The sequence below is a fragment of the Lynx canadensis genome, chromosome A1 (genome assembly GCF_007474595.2).
Source record: "Lynx canadensis isolate LIC74 chromosome A1, mLynCan4.pri.v2, whole genome shotgun sequence".
NCBI classification, from domain to species: Eukaryota; Metazoa; Chordata; class Mammalia; order Carnivora; family Felidae; genus Lynx; species Lynx canadensis.
The window spans coordinates 116,232,364-116,257,397 of NC_044303.2; the positions used below are offsets into that span (position 1 = coordinate 116,232,364).

Below are 25,034 nucleotides of genomic sequence, written 5' to 3' on the forward strand. Positions count from 1 at the left end.
ACTCTTAAAGGACACTTTATAATTCTGCATTTCGCCCCTGCGTAGTAATTTATGAAAATTAACTCGTCTCTTACATTTTCTCCCTCTCAGCCCAAGGACGCATAAATAATATTTATCAGGGTTTTGTCCTTAGTCACAGTCCCTCAAAGGGGCCCAGTTTCACCTACACTGCGTGGGAGGCTGGGCAGCAACCCCACGCTTCCTGTCAAGGATTCCTGGGGCTTAAGCCTGAACGTGGCCTCGCCTCTTTCTTCTTTATGCTAATTCTGCCCTTCTAGCCCTCTCGGCAGGCGTCTGAAGACTAAGGTGAGACCCTCCCGGGAGATAAAAGGTCTATTGCCTCCTGAGAGATGCGGGCGGAACAAGGGCATAGGGAGAGGGTGACAGGGTGGGAGCTGCACGGATAACGACGCTTAGGGCCCTAGGTTGGAGCTGGTGCAGGCCCTACAGGGCTCTAGACCCGCCAGAGCCTAGCTCCAGCCTTCAAAGCCCAACGCGGGTTAAGTCCTCCTAGGGGCGCCACGGGCGGCGAGTGGAGGAAGTGCGCGCAAAGAGGCCACAGGCAGCCCCTTCCTCAGACGCGCCTCAAGGCCTGGGCCCGCGGGCTGTTGACGCGCCAACGGCGCAGAAGGCGCGCGCACGCGCAAGAGGAGGGCGGAGGGAGCGCGCTCGGCGCCCGCCGCCGCGGCGACTGAAACGGAGGGACGCGAGGGCGGAGGGCGCGAGCCACGGGGGGAGGATGGGGGAGAGATGGTGGGTAGCGCGGAGCGCGCGCTGACGTCGCTCGGAGTCACGCACGGAGCGCCGGGTTACGCGCCGACGTCTGGCTGCCACGACTTGCCGTCTGCGGCGGCGGCGAGCGGATCCCGCAGGGGAAGGAGGAGGAGGAGGGAGAGCCAAGGGGGCTGTGAGTGAGCGGGAGAAGCAGGGTGTGAGCCGGACTTGCCCGCGGGAGGGAGAACGAGCGAGAGCCGGGCCAGCCATCCGAGCCGCCTCCTCCTCCTCCCCTCGGCGTCCCGCCCCCGCCTGCCAGCCCGCCCTCCTTCCTCTTCAGCCGGCTGAGCCCGAGTGAGGCGCCGCTCAGCTCGCGCTGCTGTCCAGGACAGGTGTGCGCGCGCGCGCCCTCCCCCCCCTCCTCCCCCCCCCCTTTCCTCGCGCCAGCCTAGCGCCTGCCTCGCGCGCGCCCTCCCTCCCTCCAGCCCGCGCCCTCCCTCACCTGCGGCAGGACAGCGCCCGCCCGCCAGGGTAAGCCCCTCGCGACCTTCCCTGCTGCCACTGCCACAACTCGAGGTGCCGCCCACCCTGTCCCCTCTAATTGCCCTCTTTGCCCCAGGAATAATTACTGTACCATTGTAGACATCTTCGCACCCTCCCTCCGGGGACTCAGGCAGTGCAGCAACGCCCCCCCCTCCCGTAGCGCACGAACGAACGAACGGACTCCCACCTCCAAAAAAGAACAAAATCACACGCCCCTTAAAAAAAAAAAAAAAAAAAAAAAAGACGTTCCTACCTCTGCTGACGGTAGTAGACCACCAGTGGTGCCGTTTGCTTAGCAATCCCTAAGCCCCATTTCCCCTGGCCATCTTCGCCCGGGCCTGGGACAGTGCGCCAAATGTGGCCGACACTCCCTGCACAGCAACCCTGGCAGGAAGGGAGAGGAAGGAGGGTTCTAGGCTTCACTACCAACCCCTCCTCTCCTCTGCTCAACCCCCACCCCCGCAATGCATACACCCGCCCAGGATGCGTTGTAAAAATAAAAAATAATACATTGGTGCTGACATCGCAGATGAAGGCAGGCCCAAGGATGGGTGGCTCGAACAAGGCGTTTTTGCTGCCCCACGGAGCTAGGTCAGCTCAACAGCCTCCTCTGTCTTTGTTCGGGGGCAAAAGGAACGGATGCGAAGCTGGAGGGTCTTCCCTTTGAGTGACAGTGGGCTCCGGAGGCGGCTGAGGTGTCTTTAGAAGGGACCCCCACAAATATATCTGCCTTGATTCTGAACTTGGAGAGAGAAAGGCCCCAGTCCGGCTAGGGCAACTTTCTTTGGCTCGTTGCTGTCTATCCCCAAATAAATGCCACCTTCATTTCCGCTGTGTGTGAGGGACCCTTTTGAGGGTTCTAATTCGTTCTGTCGGGCCAGGGGCTCTTGGAGAGCTTTTTACAGCGGTGTCTGTGGTTGTGTCCCGTGTCCTTGGAAGGGAGGTCCCAGTGCTTTGTAATAGACGGAATTTGGTTTGACATCTTTTGGTAGACTGTGAGAGGAGAAAAGGATTTTTTGTATTATTATTGCTTCAAGACCCCCACTGCTCCCAGCCCAAACTGACGTTTGCGAATTGCGGCTTTGAAAATTGGAGTGTTGAGTAGAGTGTGGAGAGAGTTGCTGATTTCATTCCTTTGGGTACTAGTAAAACCTTTTAAGTATCAGCCGGAAGAGAGTGAGCTATTGACATTTGCATCGGTTCTGTTTGGGCCTTTTGGGTACATAAAATGTCGGGTTCTCGGAATCTTTTATCGAATTTAGAATGTGTGCTACGTTTATTTAACTCTTTTGCAAATGCTTACAGTGAAAACGTTTTGTGAAATGCGAGGGTTCTATCACATGGATTGTTCTCTTCAGGTTTTAAATGTTTAATTCATATCTTTAAACATTAAAATAGCATTGGAGAGGCATAATTTTGAAGATTAGGTGAGCTATAGAAGGACAATGTGCTTTTAAAAAATGATTGATGAAATACTACTACTATTAGTCCTTGTTGTTGTTAAACGTTAACATTTACTTAAGAGTTTCCTTTCCTTTTCCTGGTAGATGGCCATGAGAAGAAATGGGTAATTCCTCCACTTTGAACACTTGCAGTACAACATTCCAGTTACTTTTAATAATTTGGGTATTGAAGATAATTGTGTAGTTTAAGACAGGCATTTAACCTAAGCAGCACTTGAAAACAATTTCTAATGTTCTTGCTTCTCTTTTGTTTTGGAAATCTGTGATACTAATCAGCATATTGTTTCTGTTGGGAACTCCATAACTAAAAGGGTTTATTACCCAGAGGTAGATTCTCTCCCTCCAAGTTTATTTTATAAATGTGTGTGTGTGTGTTAATTTTTGCTTTTAAAGACTAAAGCTTATTAGAATCACCCGTAGTTCAGGCTGAGGAAAATTGAAGCTTTTTTCCTTTTTGTTCTGCCTAATGTTTGTTTCACTTGTGAACAATATTTGTTGGTAAGAGTTTGTTAACGGCATAGAGATAGTGGGATTAAAAATAAAGCAATCTCTGTTCTCTTCAAAATGTGTGTGTAGTATTAATAAAAGAGCTCAAGAAATCTAGACGTTTATCAGATTTTTTAAAGTAAGCAAACTTTGAGTAGAAAGGGAATATTTTTTGATGATTTTTAATTAACACTGATATTTTGCTGCATGTTAATTTATTTCGTTTCCTCTTTGCCTTTCCTGCATTGTATTGAAAATTTCAATTTAATTTTACAACTGTTTGTTTCAGAATAACAAATTCAAGAGGCTAAATACTAGAACACTTTTCATTTACTAAGTATATTATTTAGGTAATTAACAAATGGCTAGAAGTCATTTTAAATCTACAAATTTTCTAATGGATTTTCAATGTTAGGATGCAGATCTAACTCTGAAATTCTTTTTAAGCTTCTAAACTTTTTAAGACCTTCCTCTGAGACAATATTCATTCTTCCCAGACTGCCTTTTAAGGCTACCGTATTTTGTAGCCTAAGGAAAGCCGCCTTTCACCATCTCCTTCCTAGTCTGACCAAAGCCCCACATTTACAGGCTTATCCTGAAATTAACTTTTTGAGAAGTGAAAATGTGCTGAATATCCAATTTATCATTGAATTGTTTTGGAAAAGCCATTATTAACCTTGCTTACCTTTTAGATACATTTGTAAAATAGGGGACAAGCTGGTATATAATGGTAGAAATTTTATACATATATAATAAATAACGTAAAATAAGTAAATGCATATTTATGTGAAGAGATCCAGGTCTCAGTGGTTTGCTGATTTGAGTTTAAAATTCCCATTTTGAACATGCAAATGATATTTAACTTGTGTTTTGTCTAGAAGCTTCATCAGTTTGCCTGTGCGCTGGGGAACTAAGAACTCAGTTGCTGGTGACACTTTTTCAGAAAATCAGGGTGTTCCCAAAGTCAAACTGCCTCAGAACCCCTGGATATAAATGTTTGGGACAGAGAAACGAGAAATTTAAACTCTAGAGTTGGTCACGGAAGGTGGGCATTTTTAAAGCCGTTGTTTTCTGTCCTGGGGGAAGCAGTCATTAGCGTAGAAGAATGGGACCGGCAGGCGCGTGTCTCCTCATCACAATCCCATTGGGCTTCTTGCTGCTAAGAGCTTTCTTGAGGGGGCAAGCGCTTGGTTCTGCGCAGGGTAAACCCCAGAAGAAGAGCAGCGGCTTTTCTAGATCAGAAGGATCGAAACAGATCTTAGCCTCAGTTTACAGCTGGAAGCGTAATGCCCCCCCCTACTCTGTGCGGAGACCCTGCCACTCAGCCTTTGCGTCCCAGTTTGGGGCCAGGGTCTATCCAGGGTCCTGATCGCTACTGTGTGAGCTTGAAGGAGCCACTGCTTTTTCTCGTTTTAATTCTTTCGCGGTGGGAAGTGCGCCAACAGTTCTTCTCTCCCCTTCCTTGCAGACTTGGGGACAAGGGAGGGAGTTTAGAAAAATCAGCAATAAAATGGCACTACTCGGTACTGGAGGATGCCGCCAACTAAGGAAAAGTTCTTTATGGAGCCCAAAGCCTGGATTTCTGTCTGTCAGAATGGGCCTCCCCTTCAGGGAACCATTTCAGGGACCATTTCAGGAACTAGTAGGTGGTTCTGGGGCTGGTTCCCACAGCACTACTCCAGTTTGCTCTTTGGTAGCCATAGTGCTTTTCCCTGTTTCTTGCTCTTTAGCAGGAAGTAGCAAACATCAGCCCAGAGCCAGAGTAGCTAATGCTGGGTAGAACGGAGCCCTTGCTAAAAGAAAAAGCAAGCTGTGAATACTTCGGAGGCAGGTTTGCTCAGGAGGTGAAGGGATGGAGCTTTGAGGGCTCAGGTATTGACAAGGTTTAGGTCCTAGACTTATCTGGGTTTCGTGATGCTTAGTCCTCTCCAGCCCTTTCTTTTCCAGGAAGCTTGCACAACTGTGGTACTCAGCTGTCTGTGAAGCTGAATGAGGGAGGGAAGACTCCTTACTTTGGAGGTTGAGGGATGTTGGGTGGGAATGGCACCCACAGATGGGACAGAAACACTCTTCTAAGGATGGAGGCAACAATCCACGTTTGAGAAAGCCAGGAGTAAGGCTGTGATGTCTATCCCCTGAGCCCGCTGCAGAAGGTGATAAGGAGAATGTAGGGTAATGGCAGGGGTTCTCCTGGAGATAGGCCTGAGCTTCCCCACAACTCTTAGAACTGCAGACTGCAGGGAGGGAGTATGAGCATTTGCTATATATGTAGGAGAAGGAAAACAGGCCCTAGATTATGCCTTAGATCTAGGAAGAAAGAAATCCCTTCTTTCCGAGTCTCTTTCTGAGACCAGAGACCCCCTTTAGCTGTCACTGTCCAAAGATTCATTGGTTAATTAATGGTTGGTAACCTAGCTGTCTACCTAAAAACCACTAATCATGTAATGCTTTACTTTTTTGAGAGGTAGGGGCTCTCCTGGACACTAAGGAGTTTCTGGGAGGAGGGGTAAAAGGGGCGAGCGAACCTGCGTTAATGAAACCCGTAAGGAAGTGCGTTTCCCAGGAAATTCCTGACATTTTTAGCTCGTGAATTTACTAAATCTTGCTTGGTTTTCTCCTCCATTCTGGGTTCTTCCAGAGGGGAAGAAGAGTGGGTTAGGGGCTGAAGGCTTGGCAGGGCCTGGTTCATCCGCAGAGCTGGCCGGCAACCCAGGCTGGGCTCAGCCTTGAGCAGGGTGCCCCCCTTCCCCAAATCTCGGAAGGAGGAGGGGGAGGCAGGCGGGCAGTTGTGGTCCCACTGGGGGCTGGTTGAAGGTTTTTGGGTGAACGTGGGGTTTCTTTTTGATTGTTGTTTGGGGGGAAGGGCAAAGCCAACGAGAACAGGCACTGCGGGCACCCCGGCCCTGGTGCGGCTGCCGTCCTCTGCTTGGCTCCCCCCCGCCGGTGAGTGCGCCCGCCCGCCTGCCCGCCCGCCCGACTGTGCGGGGCTGCGGTTGGGGGGAGGGGGGAGCGGGATCATCTGAGGCCAGAGCCGCTGCCGTGCGCTGGGAGGGGGAAGCGGCGGGAGCGAGGGGAGGGACGGGCTAGGTGTCTGCTGCTCCGCGCCACTGCTGCCGGCGCCCCGTCCTCATCCTAGGCAGCCCCTTCTGCAGCTAAGGGTTACCGCCGCACCACCTCTCCTGTTCCTTGCCCGCCTCTGCGGCCAGGGCTCTGCGGTAGGAGATAGCCCAGGCGGGCAGTGGGTGGGCCTGTCTGGGTTTGGGTTTGGGTCTGACTGAGGCCCACATGTAAGGGGGTGGCCGTGACTTGGTGTCCCCTGTCTGCAGCGGGCTCAGTAGCGCTTCACAGGCCCTTCCCTCCACATCCTCTCTTCGGGGTCACTGGAATGCAGAACTCAGGCCCTCTCCCTGTGCTTAGTATGGCAGTCCCCTTCTCACCCCTGGTCCCCCAACTCCCTGGGCCGAGGCCGCCCAGGGTCTGGCCAACAGCGACAGCCACAGTGGTGGTGGCGGCAGCAGCTGCGACGCGGCGCGTCCCACAACCTCCCCCCCCCCACACACACGCCAGGGGTGTGGGGTGAGGGCCGGCGGGTGGGCGCCGCCTGGCGGGCGGGCGGTCGGGGGGCTGGCATCAGGGAGGGGGCGAATGTCACGTGCCGGCGGGCGGGTGGGCGCGTACAGTAGGGCGCCCTGCTACTGTACTGGGGAGTCAGTGCCCTGTTACCGGGTCTCGTCTCTCCCGCAGATCTCGCGAGAGTGGCTGACTGGCTGTGGGGGTTGCGGCGGCAGCAGGCGGAGCCGGGGAGGGAAAGCAGCGGCGGCTGAGGCGACTGAGGCGGCGGGCGGAGCGGCAGGCGGCGGCGGCGGCGCGGCGGCGGAGCGCAGCATCATGGCGGACCGAGACAGCGGCAGCGAGCAGGGTGGTGCGGCGCTGGGCTCGGGCGGCTCCCTGGGGCACCCAGGCTCGGGCTCGGGCTCCGGCGGGGGCGGTGGTGGCGGCGGGGGCGGCGGCGGCAGTGGCGGCGGCGGCGGAGGGGCCCCGGGGGGGCTGCAGCACGAGACGCAGGAGCTGGCCTCCAAGCGGGTGGACATCCAGAACAAGCGCTTCTACCTGGACGTGAAGCAGAACGCCAAGGGCCGCTTCCTGAAGATCGCTGAGGTGGGCGCGGGCGGCAACAAGAGCCGCCTCACTCTCTCCATGTCAGTGGCCGTGGAGTTCCGCGACTACCTGGGCGACTTCATCGAGCACTACGCGCAGCTGGGCCCCAGCCAGCCGCCGGACCTGGCCCAGGCGCAGGACGAGCCGCGCCGGGCGCTCAAGAGCGAGTTCCTGGTGCGCGAGAACCGCAAGTACTACATGGATCTCAAGGAGAACCAGCGCGGCCGCTTCCTGCGCATCCGCCAGACGGTCAACCGGGGGCCCGGCCTGGGCTCCACGCAGGGCCAGACCATTGCGCTGCCCGCACAGGGGCTCATCGAGTTCCGCGACGCTCTGGCCAAGCTCATCGATGACTACGGAGTGGAGGAGGAGCCGGCCGAGCTGCCCGAGGGCACCTCCTTGACTGTGGACAACAAGCGCTTCTTCTTCGATGTGGGCTCCAACAAGTACGGCGTGTTTATGCGAGTGAGCGAGGTGAAGCCCACTTACCGCAACTCCATCACCGTGCCCTACAAGGTGTGGGCCAAGTTCGGACACACCTTCTGCAAGTACTCGGAGGAGATGAAGAAGATTCAAGAGAAACAGAGGGAGAAGCGAGCTGCCTGTGAGCAGCTCCACCAGCAGCAGCAGCAACAGCAGGAGGAGACCGCCGCTGCCACCCTGTTGCTGCAGGGTGAAGAAGAAGGGGAAGAAGATTGATCAAACTGAATGGAAAAAACCCACACACACATGCATACACACACACACACACACACAACCACACACAGAAAATATACTGTAAAGAAAGAGAGAAAATAAAAAGTTAAAAAGTAAAAAAATAAAAAATAAAAAAAAAATAACTGTTAACTCCAAGGGAGCACCACCCACAGAACCTCCACCAACTGACAGTTTCTCTTCTTGACTTGCCACCCATCGCTGGATGTTGTCCACTTTATCCACCATATAAAACAGTAAGCAGCTGCTAAAAACAAAAAACAAAAAAAATACAAAAAGTAATAACATTATATGAACTGTGTTTCCTACTTGATTAAAAAATATAAAGAACTGAGTGTTTATTTCCCTAATTAACCAAGAACTTTTGTACACGTTTAAGCTATTATTATTAAAAGTGTTTGCAAAATGGTCAAGATTATAATATTGCTGAATTATATAAAAGTCCTTTTCATGTTGAGCTAACATTTGACTTTAGCACAAAAAAGAGATATTTTAGAACACGTAAAATAATATTTTTAGTTTTTCTCATTTTGTTACCAAATTTCAAACCTTACATGGAGGTTATTATAGTATATTTGACACCCTATATACCTGTGATTAGAGATGTGTATATATATGAGGGCTAGGCATGCTGTGTGTCTGAGCTTTGTCTAAATGTTATGCAGAAGTTTGTAGAGTTAAAGGTACGTAGGTTTAATTCATGCAAGGTAAACAATAAGTGCTCTCTTTTATACAATATGCATTGCATCTGGACCTTAAACATATAAAAATGGTCAGTGAAACTTCTGTGAACATGAAGAAATTATTAAAAAAGGCATTTAAATGAAATTTGCTAAGTTGTGATTTTTACGGTTGGAACCAAAGTTATTCAATAGTCAAAGGAAAAAGAGGAAAGAAAGAAAAAGGAAATCTCCCATATTTTTCTGCATCTGTTTGCTTTGATTGAGTAGGTGTTTTGTCATTATTGTGTATATGAGATGTATCGTTCATAATATATTTTTTTTATTATGTGTAGAAAGATTTTAAAAACTTAAACTAACGTGCAGCAATTTCCAGTGAACCTGTACTTGGACATCAGGTAGCAAGTCTATTTGTGGTCACTAGCACTGTCTCCTAAACTAGTAAGAGGTCTGAAGCTATTCTTTGATTTTTGCCAGTGCTATTAACTTATGTAGACCTGTTAAAAAGCAGAGCAACACAATTATAGTTATCCTACTGAGCCATGGATTCTGAGTTTCATTTTAAAAGTGAAAGCCAAGTTGGTATGTGTAAAGGATTTCCATGTAGCTGTGGTGCTAGTTATTACTGGCTACATTATATGCTAAGTGTATTTGTGTTCCCCAAGTGTACAAGCCTTCTATCAAAAGTATGTTCTATAACTCATATATTCAAGGTGTAGGGTATGAAAATGCAAAGCTTAGGAGAGCACTTTACCAGGCTGGTGTCCTCCAAACTGAAATTGTTTGTATCGATAGTCTTTTACAGGTTTTCATTTAAAGATGTTCGTGTGCTTTTAATTGACAACTAACTTCTTGCTGCTGTATAGTAAAATATTAATATATTTTTATCATTAAACTGCTGCATGACTATCATCTTTGAGTGAAGAGAAAATGTTATAAAAAAGATGCCTTAAACAGTACATTTTGGTTTGGAATTCTGTAGAAAGTATTTTGGTTTAAAAAAAAAGGATTTTGTCTGCTATAGAGAGTTCTGGGGATGGAATTGTTTCTTGGCAAATCCAGCCATATAGATCTTACTGCTGTATGTAGAAGACACCACCTGTAGGAGCTGGAAGGTATCAGTGCTTCTCACATTGTAAAGCATTGGCCTAGGAAGGTGAAACAGTTGTCTTTTTGAAGGATTTTTTTTTCTGCTGGTTCTTTGGGTTTTGATTTGATATTTTTAAGCTCCCTGGTTGAGTGTGTTGTCTTTGTTTTTGAGATCTACTGTATGTGTTGAATAACAAGCTATTTCCATTGTACTGTGCATTTTCCCATTAAATTGTTTGCTTTTAATATTCATACAATGTTAAATATGAGGTGACCGTACAATAGTTAGGAATTTCTTTACTTACAAAATCACTGGAAATGATTAAATTGCTTTTCCCTTTCCCCCAAGGTGCATTTTTCTTATTTCCATATAGTAAAGTTGAGCTTTTACAGTGCATAATGTGACATTTGGAATGCTTATCAACTGCATGTAAACATTAATAACCTGCACTTTTTTGTCTTAAGGTTTGTTGAGCTGTTTTGTTCACTGTACTTTTACTGTGATATGGAAAAGACTGCATTCTCTGTGCTGTTACTAGTTAGGAAAGAGAATTGCTTTGATTTTGTCTCTTGTTTACTATAGCTTCTTAAAGTTAAGCCTTGTACTACAGGTTGTTGGAGTACTCCTAGATCAGTGTTTCATAGTAGCCAGCAATAAGTAGTGCAAGTCAACAAAAACACAGCAAACTTAGGCAAAGTGTCCTTTATTTGAGATGCGAGTTCTTTCATGAGGTTTTCTTTAGGGTCACTGTTACCTAAAGTGAAACCTTTCTTACCTACAGACTTCAGATTCTGCTTGGAATCCTACCGGATCAATAAGCACATGTATTGTGCATTGTCTTTACACTATAACAGTTAAACACAATCTTACTAAGATTTTGAAACCAGTGTCTGATTTATGGTCATTGGGTTTAAAAAGAAATCCACATGCAAATATTTTAAGACTTAAGAGGTGATCTTAGAAAAGACTAAGTGACTGTAAAGATGCTCTTTTTTGCATCTCACTTTACCTCCCCAAGCACCCTCCCAACCTTTCCTCCCTCTACTGTTTCATCCTTTCCCCACCCCTCCCCCCAGGTGCTCGGTACTTTACCAAGGTTCTATATCTCAGTGTTTTATGTTGGAGTTTTTCCTTGTTTTTTATTTTACTAGTTGGTAAACCCTGTTTGTGCTGAAATGAAAAAGGAAATGGTATATTTGACCATATGTGTTATTCATAGAAGACAGTATGATCAAATGTGCCAAAAACAAGCAAACAAAACTTAATTCCTGACAAGTATGCCTTATTTTTAATGATCTGCTTTGTCTTACAATTAAGGTCCAAGAGCTTGGTTAAACTATATTATTTGCCTAAGTATAAAAGAAAACTTGAAATGCATTGCAATATTGACGTTCTTTAAAATGAGAGACACTGTCAAGTAATTTAATCCAGAGATCAGCCACCAGATTTGAAATGCCCATATATGTGTGTGTGTTTGGTGTTGTTCGTTTTTTTTTTTCTTTTAAATCACCAAATCTTTTTTTAAGCTACTTTTTATTTGTGCCTCCTATTTATCATGCTGATGTTAGAAGCAGCAGTCATCCAGCCACAGAGGGAGCTAAAGTTAACTAACCAGAACTGTAGAAATCATTATACATGCCTTTGACAACAAAGGAAGTTCATAAGAAAAGCCATGTCGGCTTTTCCTCTACTAGATACAGATTGAAGGTAGATGAATATTTGCCAAATGGAAAAGAGAGACAATGTGAGTCAGGAAAGACAAACTTTCCCAGCTTCCTAAAAGCCATGGAGAGTAGAAACCAAAACCCAACAGTGAAATAAAAACCTTGAAAGTCTCACTTTCTAGTCCCATGCAGGGGTTGAAATTTGACTCAAAGTGGAAAATATATCGATGTGTTTTTTAGGTCTTCACATCTAGATATGGATAACTATTCCAATTTGATTGTTCAGGTAATGGAGAAAGCTGCTAGTAATTTTAACCCCTGCCTAAAGAAGACATAATTTCATTTGGGAGCAAATACTTATTGCCTTGAAAAATAGCACTGTAATAGCCTATGATAATTAGTTGTAGAATAACCTTTATCCCTTTTAAACTATGCAAATTATTAAATAAGTGTAAATTAGGACTCAATTAAAGATAGTTGATTATATTGCAATCAGATGGCATTCACAAACTTAACTGGAGCATATACAAATGAAATCTATTAGTCTAAGAGTTTTGTATGCTAACAGAAAAATATAATTTAGCTACCTATTCTAAAAATGGTGAATATTATTAATATTGTATAATAGGACTGGGAAGACTGCCTCCTTTTTTGAAGAGAGAGAGATTAAGGATTTTTATAATTGTTTTTCATCAAATTTTAATATTTTTGTCAAATTTTTAGGTATTTAATTTGTAAAACAGTTTGCTTTGTACTGGCATACAGAAAATAGGGTATTGATTTTAAACTTTTTGAAGCCAAGTGATCAAGTACATTTGTAATAAAAGTCAATGGATATATATCAGTTGTACTCACTGTTTTCATTTCTTATTCTTACCAATATAGGAATGCTGTACTTTTTCTGCAGGAACACTGAACTAAATTTGGGTGGAAGGGAGGGGAAAAGATCAGTCCATTGATAATGAGAATCTGGGTGGGTACCATGGCCCAAGCACTTTATATATAATCTTTAAGTCAATTAAGATTTGGTATATTAAAAAAGATGCATATATCAATTTTTTTCTTCCTGTTTTCATATGGAACTTGATGTTTGTGGGGGTTATCTCATTCATTGTTTCTTTGCTTTAACATTTTGCATTTGGCACTATTGAAACTTTCTAAACATTTTTTTTTTTTAATGACATGTTGGGTTATATGCCAACCATGGAGAACCCACCATGGGCATGATTACTTATATCTCCCACACGTGGTTCGCCCTCTCTTCTTCAATATTCCCACTCATTTTCCCATATCTCACACACACAGACACACACACACACAGAGACACACATACACACACACACACACACTCTTCCAGATTATTTTTAAATGGAGAGTTCTGAAATTGTTGCTCTAGTTGTTTTCATAGCTCCACAATTCATTTTACTTTACATGTGAATATACTTTTAATATTTTCCCCATTAAAAAAATCAGATACCAAATCTAATGACTTTTTTGCAAGTTATTTCAATATCAGAATGAGATCCTGCTTTCTATGTAAAAGAATGCTAAAAGAAGCCAATCTTCAGCAGCTTAGGTTTGGAACAATTGGTGATAACTCTGAGTATAACATTTATAGTTGATTATCCTTAAATTTGAATATCTTAATAATTTGGAGCAATATATACTTTCTCATCGAGAGTAGAATGAATAGGAAAGAGATTTATCAGATTGCTTAAGTGAATAAATTCACTAAAGTTATTTGTGCAAAATTGTCTGTTAAAGTTTATCTATTTTTAAATCATACATTATAATACTTCTGGGTTTTTAAATTGCGAGTTAACTGAATTTAGACCATTTGTAATGAAGTACATTATAAAACTAAAATGATCATTGTTATTGAAACTACTGTTTTCACTCAGCAACATTAATTACTATAGAGAATTTGCAATATATTTTTAAGAAAAGCTGATTTTAATATTTGGGGAGTTATTTGATCCTAAAAACCTAGATTTAAGGCCTAGGCCGTTTGACAGGCTCTTTTCAAACAGAATTTTCATTATTATGGGCTAAGTGAAGATCATCTAAACTAGCATTAGCATGTCAGGTAGAATTTCATAATGCAAAAACAACCAAGTGAAAAGTAAAAGATATGATTGGTTTCAAGCCAACAATTTGTCATCTTCCAGCTGCTAAACTGACTACCAAGTTTTGATGTTGAATGGTCTAGGCAATTCATGTCATTAGGAAAGCTGAGTATGGCAGAGGTCATTTGTTAGAAACATTTTTTCTTATAACAATTTCATAGTTACTCATGTATTTTTATTTTGTCCCCATATTATGTTTGGTATTTGTTTTCTTTCTTTTCCCCTGATGTGCTTTGCTTTTGTGGAAAACTGTCTTGTTCGATAGGTAGAAACATGGTGGTGATCCTCTATGTAAAATAAAGTTAATTACAGACCCAAAATATTTCATTCATTTTGGAATTGGAAGAGTTTTGAATTTTCATGAAAGCATACTTTGTTTTGGTGATGATTAGGAATCTGCTTATTAATTAAAATTTTGTAGCATTTCATGGAAAAATTTAAGCTAAGAGTTTAATTTTCTTTATTTAGGGAATACTTTAATAATTCAAGAGCCTCCAAGTTCAAGGACCAAACCTTTATATTCTGGAATTTTGAGAATCATGGAAATACTCTCCTTAACATGTGTTTTAGTCTAAACTAGATTAAAACAGAAGGATCCTTGGAGGACTTAAGCTGTCCTTATTGTGAAGTAGCAAACTTACAGGACAGGTGACTTATGTATTCACCTGGACTAGTTTAACTAGTGATGGGAATCAGCTAATGAATTATTAGATACATGTTGGGATTAGGTCAGACTCCCATTAAGCTGGAGTGGATTGGCAATTTCCAGTGTAGGTCGTTGTTGGTGGCATTTGACCTACCTCCCTACCATGTACATTTGGCTTTTTTTTCCCTCCCATCCTCCTTTTTCCTTGTTTCTCTCTACTTTATTCTTCTCCTTGCCATAGTCCTGCCAGTGACACTCACGCTTACCCTTTTAAGAGGGAAGTAAAGAAATTGCTGGCTCCTGCCTTAGAACATAGCTAACTGATCCCAGAAAGATTTCTGTATGATAAGATAATTGCGCAGTTTTTCTGAGTGCTATTTTCCCTATAGTCTTAAGTTGGCAGTTTGAAGGGCATCGAAATTGTTAAGAAATTTGTGAATTGAAGAGAGTAAGAAGTATGTGTATTTTAGGTAAGTTACTGGAGGCTGAGATTTACTGGTTTGGAAATTTGAGAGCAGAAAGGGAAGAACTGTTTAATGTGTTCATGAATGGGAGTGTGAGTTATATAAGCGAATGGTTTGGAGGTAAAGTGGGAGAAATTGTTATTAGAGGTAGGTAAAGTTTCCAAGATGGAGTCTTAAATGAGAGTTGTTTGCTAAGGACAATGAAGTTGATATTCACTAATGAAGTTTCAGTAAAGCCAGAGAAAATGGGTCCCTTGTTGGTTATGAGAAAGCTATTGGTCTGTAGCTAGTTGTTAGGATGATGATGCATTATACAAATCTATTTTCAGGTGTAAGATGTTTGCTTTTCTGGACAAATTAAGTAGCACAATTGTGGAATGACAGCTTTTGTGGTCAAAGCATGTTGGTACTAGGGACTTACTATTTTGAGGGAAAGAAGATTAAGAAAATTTTAAACTGTTTCAGTTATCATTTTAAACTATCAGAAAGTTTATTATACAGACTATTTTCCTGGGCTCATGTTACAGTGTAGTTTAGCTTTACTTCTCAAAATGGTCCTTAGATCAAAGCATTAGATTTTCCAGTTCACAAAGATCCATATTGTGTTTGTTTTTAGATAACCTTGAGCCTTTGGTCCACATTAATTTCTTACAAGAAGAGAATAAGCCAGGTAAAAACACTAAACTATAATTTTAGGTATTTTTCAAATTTTTTTACACTTGCAGTCCCACCATTTAACACTGTGGGCCTATGAGACCCTCAATAATATTATATTGCTGAAATTAGGTGACATACCCTCCCAAACTCTAATTTCTGTTTGTTTTCCCACTTTTCCTGTTACTTTAAAATCGTAGAATTCCCAAGTGTTCAGTGGTGGCAGATGTTAATAATATAATTTAGTGTATCTTGGAAGTTCTTATGTTCTTTGTAGGGTGAATTGATATTGTTTAGATTTCTCTTCCCAGTATCCCAGGAACATTTTTAATTATTTAAGATAAAGAATTGTTATAATAGTTTGTTTTTAAATTGCATAATTCAAGTATATTTTGAATCTTTTTCAGTTTAATATGGACTTATTCTCAGTGATTCTGACAGATTATTTATTTCATTTTACCCAAATCTGTATGCATTAGTGGTAAAATTTCTTTAAAGATAGCTGAAAAAAGAGGTTCTGATTTTGTATCTGGAAAAGTAACTTTTTTTCCCCAAATATCAAGTTCACTAATAATAGCAGAATTCTTTTTATTATAATTTATTTTTTAGAGTTAGCACTTAGTATGCTTTTCGCATCATACAGATTTTAAATTATAATACACATACATTCTATAACTTGTTCAAGTCCATGCAGAGCCTTGTTAAATAGCCCCTCCCTTAGGAATTGTTTTTTAAAAAGTGAATTCCCAAACCTAGTGAAGAACCAGTGATTTAAATGACTGCCTTTGAAAGGATTCCTTGAGTCTAGTCAATAGAGATAAATGATAGCCCATTTCCATGCTGCATACAGTTGTTAGGGTTTATAAAGTTGTCAATATATAAAAGTGCAAAAGCAGGAAAGATGTAAAGTTGCCTATAAAATTTCTAGTTTTCATTATTTGCACTATTTATCTTTGCACTTGATTTTTTGAAAGTTAAGACTAGTCACTTTCACTTTTGTTTCTAGTCTTTTCTAATTTCTTACAGAATTGTTTTCAATATCCCACCCAAAGCAAAACTTATATGCAATTAAATATGCTTTATAAGTCCAAGAAAATATTTCTTAGTGTTAGCTATGTAGAACAAAAATTTGTTTTGATAAAATTTTTAATATGGGCCTTTATTTGCCAATGTAATCCTTTGTAAATGTGAGCTTTATTAAACTATTTGAATAGACAAAATGAAAGCTTAGGATAGAAAAAAAAAAAAATATATATATATATATATGAAACGATGTCTTTGAGATCCAGCTTCTAGCCTGAGATGGCCTGGTTTTGGAGTGTTGATTGTTTTTACTGAAGTCAATGGGATCTGAGTCTAGCTGGGTATTGGCTTAAAAAGCTGGAAGTGAAGTGGGTGGCAAGTGGCAGCTCCCTCTTTCATGTAGTTTTCCATAATGCTCATAGAGTTTCATCATGGTCTATGTGATATAACTGGTATTGAAATAATTACATTAAATGAGTATTCCTTTTTGGAATTCAAGGTTCACTCACTTTTTGAGGGGGGGAGGGTGGCAAGGGATAAGAGTCTTTATTTTAACTAGAAGCATTCTTATAACCTCAAGATGTGCTCTAGAAAGAATAGGAGAACAAGATGTGTACCTGTGAACTTATTTTTTGTCTTAGTGAGGTTGTGAAACACAGTGTTTAAAATTGCAAAAAAAAAAAAAAAAGATAGTTTTGTCAATGGAACAGAAATGTGTTTTGGCTAAAATTAATTTTTGTAAGTTATTTAATTTTTTTCATTTTATATTCCCTTTCCCATAGCCTTTTAGGCATTTCATACTTAAAACTAACAAGCAAGAGGCCTCTCTTTAGATCTGGTTTATTTTTGGAATGCCTGAGTGTGTTTCTGGATGGGGGTAGGGGGGCAGAGGGTGGTGGTTTAATTCTTGACATGCTCTTCTCAGCATGTTTTGGTAGTCTTTCTGGATCTCATGTTTGCAAATTCTGTTGGTAATTCAGTGATGTATTGAAATGAGAAAGTCCTCTATGACATAGTGTGAATGTTTGTGGCTGGACTTTACTGTAGAACCTTGTGCTTTTGTTTTCAACTGGGATAGAAATTAAACTTCCATTTTGTTTAGATTTTAGGTTTATCTAGTGGAACTGTGCCCGGTAGTTGTCTAACTGTGGACCAATTTTGGGGGATGAAAGTTGACAAATGTGTATTTGACTCTAGATAATCCTTTACTCAAAATTGTAAATTAAGGGTTTGTAGTATTAGAGTTGTCTTAAGTTTTAGGTTGTCAGATCTTTAAATGTAGATTATCAGCATTATGTTTATGAATTTCCTTAGGGAAAAGAGAAAAATTCAATCTCCAAACCTTTTCTTGGAGACTAAACTTACCATATATGGAAAATGAAAATATTTTAGAAAATGGCTTTGATTATTTTTAATGGAGTTTAATCAGCTTAATTAATTATTTTTCCTAGGTTGAAGCACTTATTTCCCAAATGTGAATAAAGGGAAAAGATCAGCAATTTGGCCCCTTTTTTTTGAGGCCATTTTTAGTTTTCTGCCCCCATTTCCCAGTCCTAGTATAAAATGAATTACGGGTATCCCTCTAAGTCCCTGTAACCCCTTTTTGAGATCACAGATACCTTTGATAATCTGATGAAAGTGATGGGCCCTCTCCCCAGATTAAAAAAATGCACATACATAGATAATTTTACATACAACCTCAGGGGCATCACACATCTTCTGAAACCCAAGTTAAGGATCTCTGCTCTAAGAAAACTCTATAGAGAAAATTGTAATGCAATTAATTGATAAAATAAAGAACTATTAGTTTAAAACATTTCAGATTGGAATTATTGTTAGATGGTGGCCCCTACTAGCAAAATGTGACATTGCAACCAGCTTTGCTAGACACTATAACATCCAGACAGAAGGAAAAAGCAATGTTCTGAGAGCTATTTATAAGGAGTTAGGGCATCTCTAGACGTGGGAGCCATTCCTGGTTCAAGGCAGGGGTCAGGGTGCCTAACAGCTTCTCGCAGGGTAGAGTTCGATAAACCACAATGCTCAGGATGCCAAGGGGTTAGCTATTATCTTAACCTCTTCCTCACCAAAAGATTTTAGTTTTGTCTGTTGGGAAAAAAGATGTCACTAGGAAAAAAAGATTTGCCTTACAACTTTGCTGGAACACATCAGTTTGGTGATGTATGGGACACCAGTATTATTTTTGAGAAGGTACATAAAACCAAAGTAAATTATTCTCTATGTAGAACATTATTTACTAGTAGCACATTATTTACTGTTTGGATGTGTTAGCTTGGACAATTTTTACCAGTAAATATTGATTTTATTTAAAACTGGGAATCCAGTTTATAAATAGGATAGTTGTTGTATCTGTCCTTTCCCCTATGTAAAGAACAGTTTAAAGATTTATGCATACTTTTTACTTTTCTCTCTTGATGCCATGGAATGGGGTGGGCGGGGTGGGGGGGGAGATCTTTGAGTCAACAACTGACAAAATGTCTTCTCCAAATTAAAAAATTGAGAAACAGCACTTTAACTCTACACCATTTTAATGCATGTATTAGTTTTCATAATGATTTTTGGTGCATGCCTTTGGGCTTCTTCAAAAGTGTACAATAGGAAAGTATATTTCCTTTCTTAGAAAGGAGATTTTTTTCTACTTTGCAACTTGTGATTACAAAAATCTTCCTCTGTGGGAAGATTAACCATGTATTGAACTACTGAAAAGTATATATTTTTAGATATACAGGAGGAATCTACATGGAGCAGCATTCAGACCTATATAGAAACCATAGCATTCTGTATAGGACCAAAAAGGAAATAACATTAAACACTTAAACAGACTTTGTTGGGTAGAAATACCTTTAGATCTTGCATTGACTTCCAAAAAGAAAATACCACAGAAGTTTGCTGAAAACTTTTGTTGTGTGAATTTTCTCTGTCAGTGTATTTAGCCCAAATACAACAGCTTTGGGTTAACACATACATAAGAATCAAAAAGAAAAACAAAACAAAACAAAGCTAACTAAATAGATCAGTCTGGTTTGCCAATCCAGCTTAACTGAAATAAGTAAACTAATCACTTGGAACATGAAAAACTGTCCAACTCCTCTAAGGTTTTGACAAAATAACCTTGGCTGATGTGGGAAGATTCCCACTTTGATTTCTGACCTGACAGTGAAGATTCATGCTTGACATGATTTCAAACCTGACAGTGTCTGTTTAAGGAGCTATGGTACAGTTTGCTAATTCAATCCCAGATACCTGTTGATTACCTGTGAGATCTAGAGTCCAAAGTAGCCAGCAGCCATATCCCTGAGTGCTCTGTGCCCATCAGATCTCTTAAAGCAAGCAGGGTTGGGACAGGTCACAGCTCAGATGAGTGACCTCAGGTGCTGTGGACAGCCCCAGATTCAAGAATTGTATCTGTTTTCTTGGGAGTCATCACTGAACTAATGTCCCACATGGTGTTACTTACTGTAGACGCTCTCTCTTGGAGGAGGCCTAGAGCACACATCCTAATTGCTTGTGGTACTCAGAGAGGGGGTGCTAACTCTGAGGCCCTGGCCAAATTCCAGTTTAGGGATGTGGGTCTTCTTCTTGCCATTCTAATTGGAAATGTGCATCGCTTCCCATTTTCCCTGTTGACCTCAGTGCAAACTGCATTAGCCTGTTTCTTTGCCCTGGTCCCAAGTAAGATGCTGGTGTGTATTATATGGGCCAAGTTCATGCCTTATCTTAATGCACAAGAGTTGAGGAAGGAGTGAGCTCCATGTCAAAGTGCCCTGTAGTTGAAGCGTAAACTCTTGTGAGGCTTTGGAGACGAAACGGGCCCTTTTAGCATAAATTGGGGAATATGCACTAGCCGGAGGCTTCCAGCCATGAGGTGTGAATTGAAACCTATTTCCCTCTTTTCTTATAGCATGTTGAGAAAATCTGTTGGGTTTTCAGCAGTCAGGGAAGGCCGGAGTTCTGCAGCTTTAATCTGGGTAACTGAGGCTGGTTGGGGCAAGACTTTGGTTAATTAACTGGGTTCTCAGATGCCACAGACTCCGTGAAAAGTCACCATTATTTTCAATGGTTGTGATAGAATTTCCCCCCAGTAGCCATTATTTTAAGATTATATTGCAGAGTTGCTTTATTTGAGCTTTTCATGTATACACAATCCCAAACTGGAAGAAATAATTTTAAAAAATAAAAAAGGAATCCTGCTGTGAAAGGTATATATTACTCTAGATTTTTCTTACTGTAAATATTGTAAGATTGTAATACTGTCGATATTTTATTAACCAACAAATGTTAATCTATGTGAATTCAGACTTATTTTAAATGTGCTTCTTATTTACTGTGTGTGGTCCCTGTTGCTGACAGTATTAAGTTATATTCTGATGTAAGATTAACTTTATTAAAGAATGTAAACATTAATGTTTCCTTATGGGAAAACAAATAAAGTATAAAGAAGACAATTCTTTTCATTAAATATACTGTGTATTTACACTTGCTAGACCCAGCACCACTTATCAATTTAGTACACTGTTCAGAATTTTAGTTAACACAGCTGACATGGTTGTGCTCTGTTTTGAAAGTCTAAAAGGAGGTATTGTTGGAATATAAAGTTTGTATTTGTCTGCTGTGAATCATAATCTTGAAATTTCTAATCAAGTTTGTAAAACTTTTATAGTAAAACATTTTAATGACAATTTAAAAATTTACTTCTCTAAAGAATGGTCAAAAGAGTATCCTTTCAAAAATAGAATTGTTCTTTAATATCTTTCCAAAATGACTTTGGTTAAATGGACCAGATGTATATTAGTTAAAATTTAGGACAAAGTTGTGATATTCTTTGAGTTTACAAGTTAATCCGTATTGGAGATGTGCCAATTATACAGTAGAATATCATTAATTTGCACTGTTTGGGGACCCCATTAAGAATGCTGAATTTTGCCAACTAAGAAGTAAGCAAATGCAATTTAAAAAGTAAATTTGAGCATTCTGTATTAAATATGTGCAGTTATTATCACATGAAGAAGCGCAGTGTGTCGGGCTGTAATATAACCATACTTGCTGTCATGTTCTCCCATCTCAGTGCTGGGAACTCACCATGTGGAAACCAAGCAAATGTGTTGTGCATCAGCCGGCTTGAGTTTGTTCAATATCAAAGCTGAAACTAGCGAGGTCTGCTGTACTGCTTATTGAAGTATTGTGATTCTTTTAGGCATTGATTCTTACAAAATATATACTGTAACAGTATACTTTGTACAGATTTAAATTTTATTTGAAAAAATGAAATAAAGTAGGCAAAAAAATAAAGATGTTTATTTTTCATGTGACTATATAAACAGGTCAGTCTTTTGTTTCAGTGTCTTTGGGGGGACCTGGTTGCTCTTGCATTTTTTTTTTTCTTTGATAGATGGAAACTGTTTTTCGTACTTAGTAACAGGTATACTTGCCTGATCGTTAATTGGCTTCAAGCATTAAGTGTGCTCTCTCTCACACTGGAAAACTCTATTTTCTATTTTATTTTAAAACAAATTTATTTCTAAAGATTTTATTTGAATGACTTGCCTGTTTTCTTGAGTCAGTTTTTATTTATTTATTTATTTATTTTTTTTTTATTATTTTTTTTGGGACAGAGAGAGACAGAGCATGAATGGGGGAGGGGCAGAGAGAGAGGGAGACACAGAATCAGAAACAGGCTCCAGGCTCTGAGCCATCAGCCCAGAGCCCGACGCGGGGCTCGAACTCACGGACCGCGAGATCGTGACCTGGCTGAAGTCGGACGCTCAACCGACTGCGCCACCCAGGCGCCCCTTGAGTCAGTTTTTAAAATTCTCTGACAGCATGATGGTTAACCCAGCCATCACAACTAAGGAGAAAGAAAAACTTGTCCCATAAATCATGCCCCTTTCCCACGGAAGTTTTTTGTTTTGTTTTGTTTTCTGTCGTTTTAAATTTGAAATTGGTTCAGGCTAGTAGAAGAGCTACAAAAGAGTACATAACAAAACATGAAGAGAATCTTCTGCAGAAAATAGAGGTTTGTGCTTTAAAATAAGATCCTTTCAAGACTGCTTTTCTGGTGAGTGGAGTGGTAGGCAGAGAATGAAGTTACCAATGAAAATGTGCAGGAGTGATCCTTCAGAATAGTTTTAATGGGGTCTTCTTATAGGAAATTAGCTTATTGGACCAAAAAAATGGAGTGGCAGCCTTAGGTATATGACATTTCACCCAACCTTTGGGAAGTAGAGTTGGAAGTTTTATTTCTGGCTTTCTCCCCGTTTTATCTTTGCTCATGCTTTCACTTACCTTCAGGCTGGATATAAGGAGGCTTGGAACAAGCAGTTGCAGGAACTTTATTCACACCGTGGAAAAATTTTCAGTGGTATTTAAATGTATGTGACAGCAGTTACATTCTAAAGACTGATGTGTGGCCATAATAATATCTCAAGATCCTAGTATTACAGTTCCAGGATTTCCTGGGTGAATCCCAAGAAAGTTTTGTTGTTGTTGTTACTGTTTTTTTTTTTTTTTTCTTGCTAAAATCGCCCTCCTTTCTACATCCGACAACCATCAATCCAATACAAAATAATGCAGAAACTTTGTTGTATGAAAACTTAAAACTGAGAGTGTCACTGTTTGGACATAGGAGGCGCAGAGCAAAGAAAAGTTTTCCCTAAGCTCTGCAGGGCCTTTGATTTAGGGGTCACACACCGAACAGGAGACCAGATTCCCTTCTGGGCTCTGGGTGGAATCAGACAAACCCCTGGATCCCTGTCCAAGAGTTGAGCTCTCTAGTTATGTTGGAGCTTGAGGTGGGAACTCTAGCCTTGATTTGTGGTAAATATAAGAGGATTAAAAATCAGAAGCCAGGCCCCTTCCTCACTGTGGCCTTCCCCTTTTAAAGATTCCAGATGGGACTATGGTTAAAGATGCCCTGTGGTCATGTTGAAGAGCAAGTAGTGAAGTTCTGCAGGGCTACATCCCAGACTTGGGATAGTCTGTACTACAGGACAAAGCTTATAGTACCCTTCGAGACCCTCAAGAAAGGTGCCCAGGATGTTCAACAGAACTATTTGTCATTTTTATGTAGCACTTTGTTTTCTAAAGTGATGTAATTGTCAATCTCTTCTCTGCCCCGTCTCTAATAGATGTTAACTTTTATTTGACCATGTGGTGTGTCATTTACTTTGGCTCTTTTGCGTGGTTTTTAGAAATCTCCCTTGTTCCTAGTTCCAGCAACAGTTTCTTTCTAAGCAGACAGGACTTTCTGATTTAGAGTACAGGGTTTTGGAAGAGGTTGTGCTCATTCAGGATCAGAGGAAAGAAGAGATCTCTTTTTCAGTGTTTGACTGCTAGCTAACCTCAGGGCCAGCACACATCACCACCGCTTTCACTGCAGCACCATCCCCCACACTTCTGGGACTGGAGGAGGAGGAGCCTTTTTTTTTTTCTCCTGAAAATGGGGATTCTACCTTCATATTGCAAATCTCCAGAGTGTTTTCAGTAATGTCATTCCAGTTCCCTACCAACACTGATTTTATTTCTTTCGATTTCTTCAAATCAGGCCATTTGACACTTAGGTTGGCAATGAGGAAATGTCACAAAACGGAGTCAGTGAATGTTGCAGTGTTTAAAAGAGCAGGATATCCCCACTTACAGCCAATGGGATTGCCCAGTTAACCCCACCATCCTAGGAATCCTGACTGTCCTTGCATACCAAGTTCACACCTTTACACCTTCCCCAACTAGCAGGAGTTTCTGTATCATTCTCCTGGGGAGATTGGCAGCAGCTCTAACCTACCCCACTTTTTTGGTCTCTGGCAGTGACAGTAAGGGTGTGTCTGTACTGCTACCATCTTACATTTTTCCAGACCCACTACTTTTTATTTATTTGTTTAAACACTGAATGCTCAGAATATGAAAGGTTCCAAGCTAAGTGTTTTATCTAGGTTTTTAAATTTAATTCTAATACAACCCAAGAGATAGGCACTATCATTACCCCCATTTTACGGAAGAGGAGACTAAGGCACAGAGAGATTAAGTAACATGCCCAGGGTCACATAGTCAGGTCACAAGTCACAAGTCCTGGCAAGCTAATGTCAAAGCACATCCTTGGTCTCACTCTAGTGTATTGTCTTCCCCATAAGGTTCTGCCTCCTCTTCTAACTTGTAGAGTCTCCCTGACTTTGCCTCACCTTAGGATGTATTTAGCTGAATGGCAAAGCTTATGTTCCCTGTATAGCTCAAAAGCCACACTTCCTGTTCTGAAGGTTGATTCATGAATGAATCCACATTTTCATTTCCCCCTCCCCTTTCATGGGGGAATGACTTACTCAGAGGAGGGCCGAGGAAAGCTGGCAAGTAGCCTTTCTAGGCCTCTCTCCACTGCTCTTGTTTAAGCACAGCCCTAAATACTATTCCTGCCTTTTCCCACCCTCACCACAATGGCTTGATCAAAGAGCTCTGTGAATGAAGCCCTTGAATTCTGTCTAGTGGAGTTGTTGATTTCTTTCTTTTTCCCAGATTATAGCCCCCAGCAGACACCCTGTCCTCCTTAAGGCAGACCTCCTATCTCGGCCCATCTGGCTTCAGATATAGGCTCAGAAAGGATC

At 41.5% G+C, this 25,034-nt stretch overlaps 2 protein-coding genes across 4 annotated transcripts; both read left to right on the top strand.

Moving 5' to 3' along the window:
- The first annotated feature begins 289 nt into the window (after positions 1 to 289).
- PURA (purine rich element binding protein A) lies at positions 290 to 8,121 on the top strand. Of its 3 annotated transcripts, none has more exons than XM_030319573.1 (2): positions 290 to 306; positions 6,951 to 8,121. In XM_030319573.1, the coding sequence occupies exon 2, from the start codon at positions 7,095 to 7,097 to the stop codon at positions 8,061 to 8,063; it is 969 nt and encodes a 322-aa protein (XP_030175433.1). In that variant the 5' UTR covers positions 290 to 306; positions 6,951 to 7,094; the 3' UTR covers positions 8,064 to 8,121. The 3 variants fall into 3 exon arrangements, with proteins under 3 accessions (XP_030175433.1, XP_030175415.1, XP_030175423.1); XM_030319555.1 differs by lacking the exon at positions 290 to 306 and adding an exon at positions 822 to 1,245; XM_030319563.1 differs by lacking the exon at positions 290 to 306 and adding an exon at positions 822 to 1,106.
- Positions 8,122 to 8,130: 9 nt separating this feature from the next.
- LOC115516686 (IgA inducing protein) lies at positions 8,131 to 21,750 on the top strand. Its single transcript, XM_030319585.1, has one exon. It carries the CDS (start codon positions 21,429 to 21,431, stop codon positions 21,588 to 21,590), a length of 162 nt encoding a protein of 53 aa, XP_030175445.1. The 5' UTR covers positions 8,131 to 21,428; the 3' UTR covers positions 21,591 to 21,750.
- The last annotated feature ends 3,284 nt before the right edge of the window (positions 21,751 to 25,034 follow it).

Excerpts from the sequence above, each read along its gene's own strand:
- PURA (XM_030319573.1), top strand. The coding sequence starts at position 7,095 with ATGGCGGACCGAGACAGCGGCAGCGAGCAGGGTGGTGCGGCGCTGGGC.
- LOC115516686 (XM_030319585.1), top strand. The coding sequence starts at position 21,429 with ATGTGCAGTTATTATCACATGAAGAAGCGCAGTGTGTCGGGCTGTAAT.